This window comes from Lytechinus variegatus, chromosome 6, assembly GCF_018143015.1.
Source record: "Lytechinus variegatus isolate NC3 chromosome 6, Lvar_3.0, whole genome shotgun sequence".
NCBI classification, from domain to species: domain Eukaryota; kingdom Metazoa; phylum Echinodermata; class Echinoidea; order Temnopleuroida; family Toxopneustidae; genus Lytechinus; species Lytechinus variegatus.
The window spans coordinates 3,794,879-3,815,691 of record NC_054745.1 but is presented as its reverse complement, the minus strand read 5'-3'; the positions used below and the strand labels follow the sequence as shown (position 1 = coordinate 3,815,691).

Sequence of the window (20,813 nt, the reverse complement as noted above, 5' to 3'; positions counted from 1 at the left end):
TAATTTTACATGACAATGACGAGAAAATCAAAATATTTCATATTTTTGTTGAAAATAAGCGAAACTATTTTGTTGAAAATAAGCGAAACTTTAAAATGCCATAACTTTCTTATTTTACATCCGATTTTGATGAAATTTTCACTGTTGTGCTTGTTGAATTTTTCTCTTTTTATTCAAATCGAGTTTTTGTTGGGGTGGACTTGTTCTTTAAGAGCAACTTTAAGAACGGCTGGTGATCCTTTCTTGTGGTAAATGATATTCACCATTAATGTTCGTTTGTCATTATTTAGCGAGTAAGAAAGGTTCACCAGCCGTTCTTAAAGACGTTCTTAACTTACGAACAGCTTTATGAAACAGCCCCCAGGTCATTGGAAGGTATGTTCTATCAGTCATTGGAATTCAAAACTAGCATTTTCAGCCATTAGAATTCAAATGTATGGCATCTAGGTCCCTCTGTTAACGGTAAAATTTTACTTTTATCATAAAATAGCCCCCTGATAATGTTTTTTATTCACACAATGTGGCTGATCTTAAACTTTTCAAACCATCCAAATATATACACTTTTTGTGTGCTTATTATAGCTCATTATTTCCTATTAATTGAGACCTTGTGAAGATGAATACATACCTACAATAATTATAAATAAGAATAAAATAAGCCATGTAGAAAAGGAAAATGTACAAAATACAACTCATACATACAAAGTTATCTGGCAATGGTGAATTTGTGATCTCTAAACATATATCTTTTTTACACAAACATATATTATAACACATTCATATTTAGTATGAACCTGAAGTGGGTTGTATTATAATGAATCAAATACATATGTTTCAAGAGCATATACTTGATGGATGAAGAAGATGAGACAGAGGTCCAGACAATTAACCCACTACCGACTCGAACCAGGCAATCCCTGTACAAAGTCTAGGGGAATTACTGAATTCAGTCTTCACCAGGTTAAGCAGACAGTCTTCTTTGATGCTTGTAGCTCAACTGCCGAATGCAATGCTCCTAGAACAGACACTTGCTAATTTTCATTTCTTTCCCATATAAAAAACAAAACAAATAAGGATATAACACTTGATTTTTACCATTAATACGATTTTCACTGAAATATATGATTATACTTATATTTCAGAAATAATCAGAATCGAGTAATCAAAAGCATCTACATATATGCAAAATTTGCAATTTTTTAACGATTCCGAAAATCATTAAAACCATAAACCCCAATTTGGGGGGAATAATACATTGAAGAATAGAAGATGGTTCGTCATCTGTGAAAGAGGAGAAACCATAATGTTTTTAATGTTTAAAAAACTCCTCTAAATCGACAAGACTTCAGCTGTCTAATGGTTGATAGTTACTTCTAGACTCTAAGGGGCATAGAACTCGGCAAAGCCCATCACAGATTCAAGCATAAAATTCTTGGACCTGTCGGTAGTATGATAACTTCGTAATTCTGGGGCACAAATGCGGCAAAATTCTGTGCAAATGCGGCAAAATTCTGTGGCAAACCTGCCTTATGTCATTCTGTATGACTGCATACAGTTCTTACATGGTACATAAGTAATTCATGACATGTCAATGTGAGTAAAACAAACTTCCACACTGGATAATGAAATGAAATTGAACTGAATTGAAAACTGCAAATTCCACATCCGTGTTCAGATTGCCCAGATGGTCCATACTACGAAAGTAAGCGTCAATGATTTATCATTGACACAATAAGAATACAAGTAATTTCGAGATATATTAACTTATATTTATACAATATAATCATGGCAATAACAAGTTCATTGAATTATACGATAATCATAAACATTTTCCTACTCATGTACTACACACATAAGAATGTATATTTCACATTATAATAATAGAAAGAATTGCACATGTCGGTATATCGTTAAAACAAGAAATATGAAAGTCCCTGTACAGAATTTACATGCACGTATTGATTACGCCGTACAGGTATCGCAATTACATTGCATGTAATGTACAAAATATAAATAAATCACATCAGGGCCCCGTAACACAAAGATTAGCGATCAATCGCTAAATGGACTGGCCAATCAAGATCAATGTTACATGCGCATTAGGTTTAAAATACTGACCAGGGACCAATCAGTGTGGTTCTCTCATATATGCAATGTATCACAAACCTTTTTGTTACAGAGCCCACGGGAGCTTTCCATGAAACAAACACTCAGTGATTTTTTCACTGGCAACCGTTATAAGCTACTGAAATCCTTGCACCTGATTGGCTAAGATTACATCAGCTGGTGCAAAATCACTGAACGTTTCCTCCATGAAACAGTCCCCAGGAAAGTCAACTTGGAAATGGAAAGTGTTTAAAAGACGAAAAATCTAACTCTCATTTTTTACAATGATGTATCGGGGGAGCGTTTCATGAAAGGACTTGTCAGACGTTTTATCTGAAAGTACTACGATAGCAGTGCCTCTCAGCCTAGCGTTATAAAGGAAAGTTGTCAGACCAAAAACGCTGATAAAACACTTCCAAGGAGAGCTAAAATCTAAAACTCAAACCGTCCTCCACCTTCAGCTATAAGAGAATCAAGATGATGAAATGTATGCTTTTTTTTATATTTCATTCTCTGCTCAAGTATACACATAGGCGTGAGTGGTTACAAATATATAGATCTAAAATAGAATTGAACTTGAACTTGTCTTGGTGGCCCTCAAAGCAAATGTGGCTGCCCTGAAACAACAGAAAACACGATGATTGATCAAAACTTTGGTAACCCAACCGGGCAACCACGTGCGGGCTTTTACAGAACTTTGGTGGCCCGACTCTCTTTTGGGGTTGCCCCAGGCCACCGGGCTACTATGTCGAGCCCTGTTTACTCTCTCAAGGGCCCGTAACATAAAGCTTAGCAATGATCGCAGAACATTTTTCTACAATTGATTGCATCGACTACTATGTACAATCAATCCTGAAAATCAAGCATACGATTAATCGGTAACCTTTGTGTTACGGGACCCAGACGAGGTAATTTTCTTATTTTTACTTTTTGAAGACAAACTTACTATTTTGGCTATTTACAGAGAACCATCTCTAGCAACATTGTTTTTTTTTCGGGGGGGGGGGGGGGTGGGGCTTGTAACACATGAAGTCATAAGGCAATAATATACACTTACAATCCCATGAAAAATGGTACAACACCTTTCAGCAAACCATTCTATCTGGTTACCCAAACAGTAGCTTAGTATTAAAGTGATTGGCTAACATTTATTTGACTTTTAAAAAAATCTGAGCTAGAAAGCCTAGAAGGTCACACTTGTCACCTGTGTCTGGGATATGTAACAAAAAATGAAGCCCAGAAAAGATCGCGTCCAAAAATCATTATTTAATGCTTCAAATAAGTGAAATATAAAGTGACCGGAAACACCATCTTAATTTCATCCCATACACTTGTGTGTTCTATTTAAGCGTCCTTAAGACGCCTAATTACAAAATCGGGGTTTAATTTGCCTTGTTTTGTTAGCTTTTCATTCTCAATAATGGTTGTTTTCAAGGGTTTTTAGTTATAATACATGTACTTGTACACATGCTTCATCTTGTTTTGAGATTTTTTTAAATTGAGTGCTCACAAAGTTAAATACTGAAATTTTATAGTACAGGCCATCGCTGGGGCAGGGATATATCTATTTAGCAAATGTTGGATAGCAATTATTATTGTACACGCATTTCAAAAAAACATACCCATAGAAATAACTGGCCACATATACAGCACATAGGCAAATTATCTTCATTACTATGGGGTATTTGGGGGAAAGGGTAATATCCCATTAGCACATGTTGGATGGCAAATATTATTGTACATGTACTTGATAATAGCATACATATAGTAATAACTGGCAACCCATAAATTACAAAGGTGATCCCTTTCATCGACAGAGGCCGGTGTTTGGGTACAGAAATATTCCATGAGCACATGTTGGATAGCAAATATTGTACATGTATTTCAACATAACATACACATATCAATATCTGGCTACCCTTAAAATGCAGAGGTATATCGCCTTTGTGACTATGGGGTATCGGGGGAAAAGGGAAATATCCAATTAGCAAATGTTTGATAGCAAATATTATTGTACATATATTTCATAAAAACATACACATAGTAATAATTGGCTATCCATAAATCAAAGAGGCAATCACCTTCCTTGATGGAGGCGAGTGCTTGGGCTCCGAAATATCCAATTGACAAATGATAGCAAATATTATTGTACATGCACTTTTTAACAACATACACACAGCAATATTTGGCTACCCCAAAAACAACAGTATTCACCTCTGTTTGAATAGAGGCCATTGTTTGGAAAAGGCAGTATTCCATTAGCACACATTGGATAGCAACTATTATTGTACATGTATTTCATAAGAAATACGCAATACAGAGATGCCAAGTTAACAGACCAGCTATGCGTGAGATTTTCAGTGAATCTGAGTGAGATCACACACATTGTGTACAATGTATATTGAGATAGGCTGTGATAGTTGCGTGAGACGGAGATTTGAGGGGATGAACAAGAGTCCAAAATGCTTGAATCTCACGCATAATGCGTGAGACTTGGTAGCTCTGGCAATAGTCATATCTGGCTACCTATACAATGCTAAGGAAATGACCTTTTTAATACAGGCCGGTGTTAGGACAGGGCACTACCCCATAAGCACGTGTTGGATAGCAAATATTATAACATGAAGTTATACTCATTCAGTTGTGGGATGGTTTCTAGTCACATGATGGGCATCCTCATAGAATGCTGCAACTCTTCTCCTGTATGGGCAGAAAAAAAAACAGAACCAAAATAATGAATCAAAATTAAGAAAGTAAAGGACAAGTCCACCTAAAAAAAAATGCTACATAAATAAAAGCCGTCCGGAAATGTGGCTTCAAAGAACTCTTGTATTTTTTTTAATTTATCTTTTACAAATTAACATTTTGACAGTACGCAGAAGAAGAATCATTCCTTCAGATAAGTTTATTTTTCTCTTTTTAAAGATTAAGCTACTATATTGGTTATTTACAGTCTAAATCCCTCCCTGCTGACTTATTGTTGGTGTTAGGGTGGCAGGGTCCTTATAGAAAAGCATGGCCCAACCCTAAAAAGGTTTATTGCTAATTCGTCCAATTGCCAATTTGTTTACAATCACTTGGTCTACCATATGTCCACTCACCACATGGTCTTTCATTTAGTCTAATGCCATTCCATCTAATAACAAGTTGATTCAATGGTCATTTAGTCCATATACCATTTTGTCTGATTGGACTAAGTGTTAAGTGTGCAAAATGAATGAAAAGGAAATGGATATTAGACCAACTGGTTATGAGATAAAATGGTCATAGACGAACTGGTTATTAGACAAAGTGATGATTGGACCAAATGGATAATGGACCAAATGGTTGTTAGACAAAATGTTGATGGACGGAATGGCATTAGACTAAATGAAGGTAGACCAGGTGGTGAGTAGACGAATTGGGAATTTATCCCTAAAAATAATGAAATTTAAAACTTGCTTACCTCTTTCCTTCTTGACCCATCGCCATCACCATTAGGAGCACCTTGGCCCTGCGGCCTCGGCGAAGACCTTGTTGACCTTTGACCTACTGGCCTAGCAGCGACCTGACCTGAAGGGCTACGTCGAGGTTGCTGCTGTTGTCCTTGTTGTTGCTGTTCCTGCTCATTTTGGCTGATCTGCTGTGCTATTCTGTAGTCTTCCTCCTGTTGGAGCTGCATTGCTAATTGGTGGCTGGAGAGAACAAATAATAATAATGATGATGATCATGATCATGATGACAATGATAAAAATGTTGGGCTATTATGTAATCTTTCTCCTGTTGAAGCTGCGTTGCTAACTGGAGAGAACAAATAATGATGATGATAACAATACTCATTATAATAATGATCCGTTCGTGCTGGTTAAATAAAAAATAATAATAATGATAATAATGATAATGATGATAATGATTATAATAACATTTATTATAACAACAAACATAATAAAAATAATGATAATAATATTAGTATAATAATAATGATAATAATTTTAATAATCATAATGAAAATAACAATAACAATGATAATAATTGTAAATACAACAATGAGAATAAATGTGACAATGAAGATGATGATGATGATAATAATCATGATAATAATAACAATAATAATACCACAAGTGGAATGCCTCTGGCCGTCTCACCTGCATCACGTGGTTCAATATAGCAGCAGTGCTGACTTTGAATACTACTCTAACTCGCACAAGATGTTCAGTGATACATGGTTACTCTTATGTCCACTTTTTATGAACTAGACCAATAAACTTACAGAGATATGATGGTTATTCAACAAAAAACCCCAACATGGCCAAAGTTCATTGACCTTACATGACCTTTGACCTTGATCATGTGACCTGAAACTCGAACAGGATGTTCAGTGATACTTGATTACTCTTATGTACAAGTTTCATGAATCAGAACCATAAACTTTCAAAGTTATGATGGTAATTCAACAGATACACCCAATTCGGCCAAAGTTCATTGACCTTTGACCTTGGTCATGTGACCTGAAACGCGCACAGGATGTTCAGTGATACTTGATTACTCTAATGTCCAAGTTTAATAAACTAGACCAATAAACTTTCAAAGTTATGATGGTAATTCAACAGATACCCCCAATTCGGCCAAAGTTCATTGACCCTAAATGACCTTTGACCTTAATCATGAGACCTGAAACTTGCACAAAATGTTCAGTGATGCTTGATTACTATTATGTCCAAGTTTCATGAATCAGATCCATAAACTTTCAAAGTTATGATGGGAATTCAACAGATATCTCCAATTTGGCCAAAGTTCATTGACCCTAAACGACCTTTGACCTTGGTCATGTGACGTGAAACTCATGCAGGATGTTCAGTGATACTTGATTAACCTTATGTCCAAGTTTCATGAACTAGGTCCATATATTTTCTAAGTTATGATGACATTTCAAAAACTTAACCTCAGGTTAAGATTTCAATGTTGATTCCTCCAACATGGTCTAAGTTCATTGATCCTAAATGACCTTTGACCTTGGTCATGTGACATGAAAGTTCTAATAGGATGTTCAGTAATACTTCATTAACCTTATGGCCGAGTTTTATTAACTAGGTCCATAGACTTTCTAAGTTATGACATCATTTCAAAAACTGAACCTCAGGTTAAGATTTGATGTTGACGCCGCCGTCGCCGTCGGAAAACCGGCGCCTATAGTCTCACTCTGCTTCACAGGTGAGACAAAAAATGAAATAATAAGTTTTCTCCCCATAACCTTTCGTTAGAGAAGCTGCCACAATATTTATTTAACATTTCAAACAGCAAACAAAGAAAACCATAACATAATATCATTACAAAGCTATGAGAGGACAAATAAAATAGCCTCTCTCCTTGCATTCCTGGAACTGCCTCGAAAATATGAAAACAAATTTTCAATGTTATTCCCCGTAATTAATTCAGCATGCAAAGAGTTGGGGAATTTTCAGGAAAGTGGGGGATGCAAAACTTACTCTGTTAACATGTCCTTAGGCAGCCTCACATCTGCTGGAGGGGTTTCCCCTGTTTTGGGCTGTTGATTGTTTGATGCACCCTCCCCTTGTGGATTGGTGTCTTGCAGTGACAAAGCTAAAAGTAGGCTGCATGAAACAGAAGGAATACGAATATACACATTGAGCACAGTAAAATGCTTGCCTTACGTACAGAAGTTGTGGGCTGGAAGATAATCATGAAGACCATGGCTCCGTAGCACAAAGATTAGCGATCAATCGCTAAATGAACTGACCAATCAATATCAATGTTACACGCACATTAGGTTTGAAATACTGACCAGGGACCAATCAGTGCGGTTCTTTCATATTTGCGATTCATCGCAAACCTTTGTGTTACGGAGCCCTGTTTTAACATAAAAACACATGGAACGCGTCTGGCATACTCGCCTGTATTACGCAATTCAATATAGCAGCAGTGAGGACTTTGAAAATGACTACTGAATAATTTTTCACAAAAAACACCATTCATATGATAATGAAATACTGTGTTCACTGACCCTAAATGACATTTGATGATCAGTGATACTTGATTACCCTTATGTCCACATTTTATGAACTAGATCCATAAACTTTCAAATTATGATGGCAATTTAACAAATACCCCCCAACATAACCAAAGTTTGTTAACCCCTAATGACCTTTGACATTGGTCATGTGACCGGAAACTGAGGCAGGATGTTCAGCGATACATCATTACCCTTATGTCCAAGTTTCATAAACTAAATCCACTTTTCTTACAGTTATGATAGCAATTCTACAATAACCCCAAACATGACACGAACACGAACCAAAGTTCGTTGACCCTGAACCACCTTTGACTTTGGTCATGTGACCCGAAAAACAGGCAGGATGTTCAGTGATACACCAATACCCTTGTGTCCAAGTTTCATGTACCTGGGCTCCGTAACAAAAAGCTTAATAGCAATGAATGCAAATATGAAAGAACCGCACTGATTGGTCCCTGGTCAGTATTTTAAGCCTAATGCGCGTGTAACATTGATATTGATTGGTCAGTTCATTTGGCGATTGATCGCTAATCTTTGTGTTACCGAGCCTAGGTCCATATACGTTCTAATTTATGATGACATTTCAAAAACTTAACCTTGGTCAACATTTCATGTTGACAACATCGCCGTCAGAAAAGCGGCACCTACATGTATAGTCTCGCTCTGCTGTACAATGGCCTGGTCACATCGCCTGAGCGTTGTTGGAGCGGTCATGGAGCGGTAGGGGAAGAGGGTCGAATTTCGCTCACAAAATTGGGGAAAAAATTGAAAAAAAAAAACAAAACAAAACAATCGAAATCGAAAATGGTGAACGGTAGCGAGCGGTGACAATTTTTTCTCTCCGCTCCACGACCGCTCCAACAAGGCTCGGGTGGTGTGACCAGGCCTTAAAGTCGAGACATAAATAGAGCCTTCTCCCTTCTTGATAGAAGCTTGGCATGATACAAGGGCCTTTCTGCAATAAAACAGCTGATAGTTTAAAGAAGAAGTACATGTTGGTCGAGGGGAAGAAGAGGAAGAGGAGGAGAAGGAGAACAAGAAGGAAAAGAATGAGAAGATTAGGGCAAAGAATAAGGTAAATAAAATGTTTTCATCAATTACTCACTCTGTGTCTATTTGTTGAGATGTACTCATAGGAGGGGGTGGGTTAAGGGGACCAGACGTAACCGCTCTCCGTCGGAACGTGCCGTCAACAAAGTAGCTGTCGCCCTCTATGTTAGACAGTGTCTCCCAGACGACGTTGCTTTCGGTCAAGAAACCCTGGTCTGTCACTAACACATACAGTTCATTCTATAAAAAAGAAGAGAAAACACTAATAATTATGACTTTTTTCATATACAAATTCTGAGCAAAATAATAATCATAATAAAAATAATGATGAAAATAATAATTTGAACGTTTTATTTTAATACCAAGGTAGCCAATTCAACTAGAAAATTGCTCTTCCAGTTTTCCCTTCTCCGATCCAAATGCTGGGCACCTAAAGGGAAAGCAAAGGTCCCATATTTTTAAGTCTCTAGTATGACTCAGCCAGGAATTGAATCCATGACCTCCTGTCCATTAGGCGGGCACTCTACCACTGAGCCACCTTACACATGTATGATTTGTAGTTGAAATTTGTCAACAAGTCATTGAGTTTTATCCCTTATTAGATATCAGAATGCAGTTTAGCAATCTGGAAATTTTGTGTATACAAACTTGCAAAAACTTCATTTATTGTCGCCTTTACTTTCATAAAATGCTATGAAATACAAAACACATCATACCTACGTTCTGTTTTTGAAAAATTAGTCATTTTTTTCATTACATTTTTTTCATTTTTCATCATTTCATACAAAAATCTTTTTCAGTTTCTTGTTTTTAAATTGTAAAATGCTAACTAATCACTGCAGAAAAGGCTTAACTCTGAAAGGACTGGGCTATTTGAGATGTACTGAGGACGGGGGGCATGATGGCCCCCTTCTGATCTTGGCCGCTGTTCGCGCGATCGCGCCAAAATTTGGCATGCACATTCCTTACCACATAAACTACAAGATAGTATTGAAAAAATCTGAAAATAATTATTTTTTATTATGAATAAAATATGCAAAATTATTCCTGAAAAACATTATTTGCACATTCAACACCTAATTTCACTTCTCTTTTTTTGCAGATCTCATCATTGTAATCTAATTTAAAGGTTTTCATACAGAAAAATTGTAAAAGCCAATTTTTACCTCATGTATTTCTTTGATTTTAGAATTTCCTATGTATTTCTTTGTTTGTTCGTCTTTTGTTTTTCATTGTTTTTCAATGGAAATTATTACAGACCATTTAACAACTAAATTGAATCCGGATTCAATTAAGCAGACCTATTAGAACGAAAAATAATCAACCTTTTATGAATTTCATCTCCCATAGACTTTGTATACAAAGTATAAAATTCGTAATTTTCAGCATGACATTCCCTTGTAAAAAGTCATGTGACTTCGCAATGCTATAGCCTTATGTCGCGAATTTGGTCTTTACGTAGCACAAGACTTAAAGAAAAAATTCATAAAATTTTGCAGCACTATCTTTACGCATTCCAGAAATATTGTGTGAAGCATCAAGGGGGGCTGTCATGCCCCCCCCCTGCTCCTCTTAGGGACCAGGGGCCGAGGGCGCTAATGTTCTCTGGCAAGACACTTATCCAAGTTTGCAACTCTCCACCCAGATGTTAAATGGGTACCCAATAGGATGTGAAAGTCAATGTGATTAGATTGGCATGTGTGCTACGATAAACGGTTGCATGGCCAGGATAACAATCCCCAGGGAGTGGAGATGGTGCACTATGTGTGTGGAACAGTGATGGATCAAACGACCATGGAAATAAAACAACATGAAAAGCGCTAACAAACACAAAGTATGAAGCGCTACGTGAATTATTATTAATACTAATACTTGCATTGTGTTTATAGAGCGTGCTGAAGTGGTTATTTCTGAAGAATACGCACAGCTCCTCTTCTTTTATGGTAGAGTTCAGTTCACACAGCCCATGGTATGTGAGCTGAGAAGCGTTGCTGGCAAGAAACTGCTCTGCGAGAAGACCTATGCATCAAACATAAGAAAGAGAAAAATATATTTTGTTGGTGGGTGGACACAACCACTTATCCGATGAAAATGGTCAGTATTTACCCCCCCCCCTCCCCGACATAAAAACCAGCCACCCCCAATACCGACAAAATTGCTAGGATACTTCCTCTGTAAATACGCAAAACAGTCATTTTGTTTTCAAAAAGCAATGATTAAAAAATGAATTTATCTGTAGGAGTAATTCTTCTTCTTTATACTGCCAACATCTTAAGTTGTAAAGAAAAATAACAGACAAGATATACTAGCATTTCCTTGACATCAATTATTGCAGATTACTTTTTAACCAAGATTGCACAATCAGTGTACATATCTCATCTGCCAACTCTGAAGTTCGGGGACTAATGTTGACTTAAATGCTAGATAACTTCTGTAACTACAGTACTACACGGTAATCTTCTTGATGCTTGAGCTCACCTTTTCTAACGTCTTCATCGTTTGCTGATGACTTGGTAGCGATGATGCGCTCCACCAGCTGGTTATAGCTGCATGTTCCCACAGCGGAGACGACCTCGAGGTTCTGGGGGTCGTACAGCCAGCCATGGTAGAGGGCGATATTTAGTAGATCAAAGACGACACACTCCTGGGTGTACTCAAAATCTTTCACCCTGGAAGATGTGAGAAATACGAACGAAGAGGAAATAAGATGCTATGACTCAAAGCTCCCACTGGATATCAATGCTAAGCTATTAAAAGTGACTTTGATATATATCACAAACATCCATAATAGCCGCTCCAGTGCTCTCCTGGCCTGAAGACTCACTAACATTCAGTATTCATGATACTTCACATGCGGGTTGGACCTGACAATCTCCAAACCAAGCGGAGGGATGAGAACAGAGAGAGAGCTATGTATACACAAAAGTTTTTTTTTATTTCTTTTAAAAATCCATCATATTCAATGAGGCAATGGTACAAAGATTTTTTTTACCATTTTGTGAAGATGTTGATAATGTAGCAAAGCACTTACAGGTGATGATGATGATGGTGGTGATGATGGTGATGAAGATGATAATGATGATGACAAAATTGATAATACTGATGATAGTGGTGACAATGGTGATGATGTTGATGGTGGTGCTGATGATGATTGAGATGATAGTGGTGGTGATGATGATGTTGGTGGTGATAATTGGATGTAGAGAATTATGGTGGTAGCCATGACGGTGATGACAATGATTGCGATGATGATAATAATACAATTGGTAATATTGATGATGGTGGGGCTGATGATGATCTTGATCATTACCATGATGACATCCCCACTGTCATCATCATCACCATCTGATTCATCATCATCATCATCACCATCATTATCATCATCATCACCTTCTGCATCATCATCATCATCATCATCACCATCTGATTCATCATCATCATCATCACCATCATTATCATCATCATCACCTTCTGCATCATCATCATCATCATCATTCTCATCATCATCATCATCACCATCATCATCATCATCATCACCATCATCATCATCACCATCATCACCATCATCATCATCACCATCATCATCATCATCATCACCATCATCATCATCACCATCATCACCATCATCATCATCACCATCACCACCATCATCACCATCATCATCATCATCATCATCACCATCATCATCATCACCATCATCATCACCACCATCACCATCATCATCACCATCATCATCATCATCATCATCATCATCATCATCATCACCATCATCATCACCATCATTATCATCATCACCATCATCATCATCATCACCATCATCATCACCACCATCATCATTATCACAATCATCATCCCCTGACCCTATCTTTGGATAAAGTTGGACTTACCCTGTGAACTTAACATTAACATCTAGCCCTGTCTGAAGACGTGACATGATTTCCATGGCATCATGCATATTCTGCTCGTAATTCTTCTGAATGTCATCTGATGCATCCTATAAAAGGAATAGAAGACTGATTTATAAATTTGAGATCGGTTACTCACAAGCAGTGATATAGCTATAGTGGTCGGGCCAACCAGCACAGAAGATTTTTTACCACCACTCATCACGAAAACACTATTTCTGTCCACCACTATTTCCAAATGAAAAGTGTTTAAAACGCAACTCCTTGCAAAGAAGCATTGCGCTGCATTAACTTAATTTTTTAATTTTGTTTTATTTGCATAATTTACAATAAACATTCCTAGATATTTGATAAATATTGATTTATTTTCAAAGATTTGCTAATGTCACTAGCTTGGCGTAAAACAATATGTATTGCCTTGAAATTGTGACCACCACTAAATGAGGCTCTAGCTAGAACACTGCCCACAGGTAGCGGACAAAATGCATACATTGCAAGCAAAAATCCAACACCCAAATAATAAATGATGATCTGTAAAGTGCTCAGAAGCATGGAGTGTCAGGTCCATAGAACAACATGTAGCTTTTTTGAAAATTGTCACTCAAAAATTTATCTAACAAATTCTTGTGCAGACAGGTGACTCTTCCCATGACCAAGGAAATCTGTAAAACCATATATTATATTCAACTGAGGAGATGCATAGATTAAAGTCATATTTTGAATGTTCTGTTGTGAAATAATGCTCATCCTCATGGAAGGTCTACTTACGCAGCATCGACTAAATTATTATTAAGGGTACCTTAGGCATTCTTGAAAGCAAATGGTCTCCAAGATATTCAAAGAGCTGACTGGCCGACACCATCTCCACCATCTGTGGTATTTGAATGGTTTCTCGCAGCAACATGACGTTCACGATCGCAATTAGGGGGCAGGGGCCGTTCTCGTTCTGCGTGATGATCGGCGTGTTCTGGTTGCGCCACGAGACCCACTTGACGTGGTAAGCTTGGACCGGTTGTGCCGCGGAACGAGGGCTGGCGGTGGCGGAACCCGACGCAACTGCCTCAGCTTCATTTGAAATACAAAATAGAGAATGAATGTGAGAATGACCAAAGTCCATTATAGTTAATAGTACATGTATATACTTTTGTGTATGTTCAAATATTATTTTGCATTATACTTCTTTCATTTCAGGCACTTTTGGGGAGGAATTGGGATATAAATTCCACACAAGGAATATGAATTTGATCCATAGTTGGGCTGTGTCATTCTTCCTTTTATTCTTCCTTTAATATACTGTATGTACTCATATGGTTAAATTTCTTATTTTTAACTAGCAAACCTCTTATATTTTTAGAGGATATCATATCACCTCTAATAAAAATTATGAATCAGTCATTTCATTCAAGCATTACTGATTTGTGACTAGGTGAAAAAACCAAGTCTATGCTCTGCTCTGTACGTAATTCTTTGACACTCTGAGAATGTACATGAGACCATCTTACACATTACAGCTACAGCAGCACTTGTGCTGGCTTCTGGAATGCCTCCCTCTGCTCCTCTCACTTCCCCAGTTTCAGTGTCCATCACACTGCAGGCTGCACCTGCTCCTGCAACCTGTACTTCACTCATGTCCATTGGCTGATCCTTCAATTTTACACCCTCCCCCTGCTCTGGCCCTTTCTCTTCTTCTGATTGCTGTTCCACCATCTGAACATCCTCCACCTTCTCAATCGGTGAGGAATCAGCCATGACAGTTATATCGTTTCCGATGGAATTGTCCGTGCTTGGTGTTTCGTCTGAACTGCACGTCGCCGTGGTCTCTTTAGGAGATTCTGCCACAACTCCTTGCTCGATTACAGTGTCAGATATAGAAGATGGTTCCTCCATCTTGGGCACAGATCAGCCAATCAGTGTAGTTCTTTAATTCTGCCAATTGGCGTAGATCTTCAATTCAGCCAATCGGTGTAGATCTTTAATTCTGCTAATTGATGCAGATCTATAATTCAGCCAATCAGTGTGGTTCTTTAATTCTGCCAATCGATGTAGATTTTCAATTCAGCCAATCAGTGTAGATCTTTAATTCTGCCAATTGATGTAGATCTGTGATTGTATCTGGAAGGAAAAAGTGATGTAATGACCTATTGGTACATGAAACACTAGGGAATGCAGCTCATGGGGTCAACTGGAAAGTGTAACTGCAAAGCTAATTGGCCATCATACAGGACGGGTGTTTCATTAGGCTATTCGTTAAGTACAACTTTAAGAACAACTGGTGATCCTTTCTTATGGTAAAAGATATTCATCATTAAATGTTCATTTGTGATCATTAAAGGTCAAGTCCACCCCAGTAAAATGTTGGTTTGAATAGAGAAAAATAAAATTAGAATAGTGCTGAAAATTTCATCAAAATCGGATGTAAAATAAGAAAGTTATGACATTTTAAAGTTTCGCTTATTTTTCACAAAACAGTGATATGAACGAGATAAGTCAGTTGATGATATTCATCACTCACTATTTCTTTTGCATTTTATTGTTTGAAATATACAATATTTCGTTTTTTATAGATTTGACAATAAGGATCAACTTGACTGAACCATATATTAAACAATGCTAATTCCACATGTTCAGGGAGGAATTAACCCTATCTAGGCCGGGGTATTTTGGGAGTTCCTATGGCCAGGGGGGGGGCCTCCCAGCCCCCCCCTAAGATCTCGGCCGTCGACGGCACGATCGCGCGGAAAATTGGCATGCGGGTTGTCTGGGACATAATCTACAAGATTGTATAGTAATTTATTTCATGCGAATCGCTATTAAGTGATTATGCTAATTTATGCGTAATTAATATGCGAAATCATACTGTTTCCTCTAACTCCCTAAATAAAGCTCCAAATGTACTAATTTTTTGTATAGAAACTCTTTGTGGTGTCCTTAGCAAGAGTACATGAAAAAAATTGTGATATCAGATCATTTTCTTATGTATTATATTGTTTTTTGCAATTTCTTATGTATTTCTTTGTTTTTTTTACCTTTTGTTTTTCATTGTTTTTTCAACGAAATTTGTTGGGGACTCTTCTGTGATCATAAAAATCATAAAATGAATACATTTAGACTTGCAAAACTAAAAATAATCATACATTTATGAATTTTGGTTGAAAACACAATTTGCATTGACTTTGTACACGAAATCACATTTTTGAGCAATTTTAGGTCTGACATGCACTTACATAATGTTGCGCAATTTCGGAACCACATACCCGGGTGATGCAAAATTGGTCTCAAAAGTTGCGCAAGACTTGAAAGTAAAAACTCAGCGAGCGGCGTGGTCAAAAAATTTCGCACGGCGAAAATATCGCGCAATTCGTTGAGGGGGGGCCTCCGGATTATTAATAATTGTTTCGCTGTAAAATGGTATGAGTGGAAGGGATGAAAAAACAAATACCGGGTATACAATGACCCATTCTTGGAACAGGCTAAAACTATTCGCACTCAGGAACATCAGATAGTACTATTCTCCCTCGGGCCGATGGCCCTCGGGAGAATAGTACTGTGATGTTCCTTCGATGCAAATAGTTTTAACCAGATCCTCGAGTGTCATTGTATATTTATATCATGCATGACTTTACACACGACTATAACATGTCCTTAGGTCCTAAATCAATTACACAGGGATATATCACTTAGCACAAGAAAGGATCACCAGTCGTGCGTAAAGTCACTCGTATCTTACAAACTCCTTTATTTAACACCTACCAGGTCGATTCAGCCAACAGTAATATAATCACTGGCATAAATCCAATCGGGGAACCTATAGTAATATTCCAGTGGGGAGGGATAATCTATTGTTTCATCCACCACCCCCCCCCCCTTGATTCTGATTTCACGGATCATGAATTGACTTCTTTGGATTTTATCTTTCATTTTCTGAAATATAAAAGGCACCCAGCAGAGCAAAGACGTCCAACAATAAGAGCCGAAAGAGGGCCGTTTGGTAAGTAGATATCAAAATTATTGATTGTAATAATTTAAGTCGGCATTTGCGCAGCTGATGTACATTATTTTCTCAACAACCAGGCAATTATTTGAGGGCTTAGAGGGCAATTTAAATCACTGAAATTGATCGTGGCGCACAACTTCACGTGCCCGATATTTGGAAACTGAGTCCAATATTTGGCAAAAAACAAGCTTAATTCTGCCTGGTAGTTATATCATAACCTTGTTCATAGAATGAGTGGGTAGTACTAGTAAGTAAATAATTTCCGTTTACCATATTTTCTTCTATTCTATTTTTTTACATTAATAATATTCAACATTTGAACTACGGAAATACACATGATTTTTATTTGATTTAATAATTGTATATTTGTTTTGGTCCAAATATGCTTAAGATAAGACTTACATGTCAGTTAAGTGTCCGATATTTGGGCACTTAATTACCATGTTTACTTTCTTTTTGCAAGAAAATCATTTTGTTCAAATATTTATTAAAGGGGAAGTTCACCCTGAAGAAAACTTTCTTGTAAAAATAGCAGAAAAAATAATAAAAAATATTGGTGAAGGTTTGAGGAAAATCCGTTAAAGAGTAAGAAAGTTATAATAGTTCAAAATTTTGGATTTGTGACGTCATAAACGAGCAGCTGTCCCATGTGTTATGTAATATAAAATGCATAAATTTCAAATTTTGTATGGTTCCTGATGACTTAATTTTGTTTTCTTTTCATGATCGGGTGTGAAACGATTTGTCTATTGATATACAAAAGTTACAGTGAAAACCATTTTCAATTTTCTGAGAAAATTACATTTCATTGATTGTTTACCATTCGCTATGTAGGACTGCTGCTCGCATATGACGTCACAAATCAAATAATTTAAATTCTAATAACTTTTTAATTATTTGATGAATTTTTATCAAACCTTCGGCAATGTTTTTCATTAATTTTTCTGCTATTTTTACAATAAACTTTTTGTCAGGGTGAAGTTCCCCTTTAAACAGTAGAGGCGCACAGCCAATATTGGAGACTGTCTCCCATAAGAGAGATTATCTCCAATATCAGAGACTTTCATAAAGAATTTTGGTATCCAATCTCAGAGACAGTCTCCAGTTTTGGAGACCAATTTTCTTTGTTTACATTGATTTGATTTGCTTAAAAAGGATTACCTTGGCGGTAAATAAAAATGTGATAAACAGTTCCTCATGAAATATTACCCCTTTTCACTGTCTACTTTAAAAATTCACCGTCTACTTTTGTTTTTATAAGGATTTTTGTTGTCATCCACACACAAAACAAATGGGCTTCTGACCTCGGTGGGACAAAAGTTTGGATGGAAAAAATCATACTTTTGTTGGTGTTGTTTCTTTTGTTCTTTTGCAAAGCAAGTCTCCAATATGGGAGATTGTCTCCCTTATTCATTGGAGTCTCCCATATTGGCTGTGCGCCTCTAGACTACTGTTAAAATCAGAGATTTTTGGCAAACATGCTCTTGACTTGTATAGAATATATGGAAGAATATCGACCCGAAACTTTGTGTAAATTGAGAGAAATTCAGATCTGATCCTATGTTGAAATATAAATGTGCGGGGGGTCTAGACAAAGTTGACCCTTTCAATATTAATTGAATTATAATTTTCCAACCAGCATGACATAGAAATAAATACGTGGGACCTGTATGAAACACTAACAAATATTCAAACGATTTTAAAACTCATTCAACATAAATATTCACAATAGATGATCGAAATAATACTATTCAAATAAGGGAGTTTGGTCATAGTTACCAGTTACTGCAGATAGGATAGCAATTCCGTGCTTAATCAAGACAATACGGCGACAGATAAGTCGATTCTTCTACTTCACGTACCCGCAGATGCAGAATACGAACGGTCAACGCACTTTCATTGAGCGCGCCGAGATTGATCGAGATCCCATGACTTTCAATACTTAACGTATTATTCCGGTACATCAACAAGAGAAAAAGGGAGTAATTAAAGGACAGCAAAATAACTTAAAGAGGGGGATAGGGTTCAGACAAAATATTATCCTATGTAGGAGAGAAAACGTGAGGTCGCTTTTTTAAGGGAGGGGGATCGGCTTGATGTTCTTTTTTTTCTTTAACTTCTTTTTTTTAAATCGGGTTTAATAAGTCAAGCAAAAATAATACCCCGGGTATACCCTCTAACCAGTGACTCATCCTCTCGGGTTTCGAGATGACAATATATCTATGGGAATCAGACATTGTGATTTAATTCTTCCAAAAAAAAAATAAGTTTTGATACGGGCCCCGTGTTCTGTTTAATTTGTTGCATCTATTTGCTTAAATTTTGTTACTATATTTTGTTTTGTTAAATGCCATAAAAAATTCATACTAAATGTTTCAATTTATTCATGATTTTTAGATTTTTTCAGCACTAATATAGTAAGCCTCAATCTCCCTCCCTGCCTGCTCTTTTTAAGTCCTATTTTCCAACAAATATTTTTGCCCCGGATTCTGAAAAACATATCTTTATATATTGTAATTTGTAGCTTCGAACTTTTGTAATATTTTTTTAGGGTGAATTCAATTGATCCTATTCGGGTGCACATACATGTACATAGCACCATATTTATATTGATAAACTTTATAGGAAAAAGAAGAGTATTTTGTATAACATTTACATTACAGCGTTGATAAAAAAATTAGTAAATTTTGACACATTAAACCACAGAATAAAACATGCAAAAGAAAGATACTTTTAAGACTATAAATATCCGAACATTAAGTGAAAACCATTTCCGAGACCTTTCTGAATGAAAAAAAGAGAAAGGTCTATCTGCATAATAGTTTGGAAAGGGCATTCAGGCGCGGATCCAGGAGAGGGCCGAGACGGCCCCGGCCCCCCCCCCTTTTTGTGACAACCTGTAGAAAAAGTGCATGTGCACTTAATTTGATAGAAACTACGAAAAACAGAAAGAAAAGTAAGAAAGAGGTGTCATACCCATGATATGTTATTTACAGCCTAGTAACGGCCAGCCCAACCCCGGAAGGAAACAAGAAAAAGGTGAGGGAAAGAATTGGAATCCCATTCAAGAAGATTAAATGACACTTAATATATCCAGTTCTGAAATCTATTTGCGCACAATATTTTATCTTATTGCACAACAAGCTTTCATTGTTTTGTTTGATTTACACAAATTGTTATATTAAAATGTTTAGCTCGCATTGTTTGACTTATGAGATACCTAACCTCTTTGGAACTGAAATTCTTTCCTAATATTGACAAATGCTCCTTTATCATGTCAGTATATAAAAAAATTAAGCCGTGCTTCGCGCTCGCATTTAATTGTTTTAGACACACAGCTTTAATTGTTCTTTATTTGAATGAAAACGCACTTAGCCTGTCAAGTTTTCAGGTCGAATATCAAAAATTTTGAGCTAGCGCCCTTCGCTCTCTCATTATTTAATTGGTGATATTTGTATCATCTTCATTGATCACTAAAAACAGTTCTAATTGAGTCCCTTTTCACGTTACTAAGATAGCATTTCGGCTTGCGCTTCGCGCTCGCACCGTTTAGTTGGATATTTATCTATGTTCATGATTGTAAAAAAAAATGCTCATAATCTTCAGTTCTACGGACATAAAATATCAAAGAATTTTAGCTCGCGCTTCGCGCTGGCATGATATATAAAGACCACATGAAATACTTATTCTTGTTTATAACCATAAAAACTAATATATACTTAAAACTTCAGTCTTCAATTTGTTAGGA

The 20,813-nt window shown here is 36.8% G+C and overlaps 1 protein-coding gene across 1 annotated transcript; it reads right to left on the bottom strand.

Moving 5' to 3' along the window:
• Positions 1–4,512: 4,512 nt before the first annotated feature.
• On the bottom strand, positions 4,513–18,944 carry LOC121416862 (ubiquitin carboxyl-terminal hydrolase MINDY-1-like). Its single transcript, XM_041610383.1, has 10 exons — positions 18,845–18,944; positions 14,574–15,183; positions 13,871–14,136; positions 13,054–13,160; positions 11,645–11,835; positions 11,043–11,185; positions 9,222–9,406; positions 7,572–7,697; positions 5,552–5,780; positions 4,513–4,806 (listed from the first exon to the last, which is right to left on the bottom strand). Exons 2-10 carry the CDS (start codon positions 14,956–14,958, stop codon positions 4,783–4,785), a joined length of 1,656 nt encoding a protein of 551 aa, XP_041466317.1. The 5' UTR covers positions 14,959–15,183; positions 18,845–18,944; the 3' UTR covers positions 4,513–4,782.
• Between the last annotated feature and the right edge of the window lie 1,869 nt (positions 18,945–20,813).

Excerpts from the sequence above, each read along its gene's own strand:
- LOC121416862 (XM_041610383.1), bottom strand. The coding sequence starts at position 14,958 with ATGGAGGAACCATCTTCTATATCTGACACTGTAATCGAGCAAGGAGTT. Across the intron at positions 11,186-11,644 it reads CGATGAAGACGTTAGAAAAG|GTCTTCTCGCAGAGCAGTTT; the intron begins GTGAGCTCAAGC and ends TTTGATGCATAG. Across the intron at positions 4,807-5,551 it reads ATGGGTCAAGAAGGAAAGAG|GAGAAGAGTTGCAGCATTCT; the intron begins GTAAGCAAGTTT and ends CTGCCCATACAG.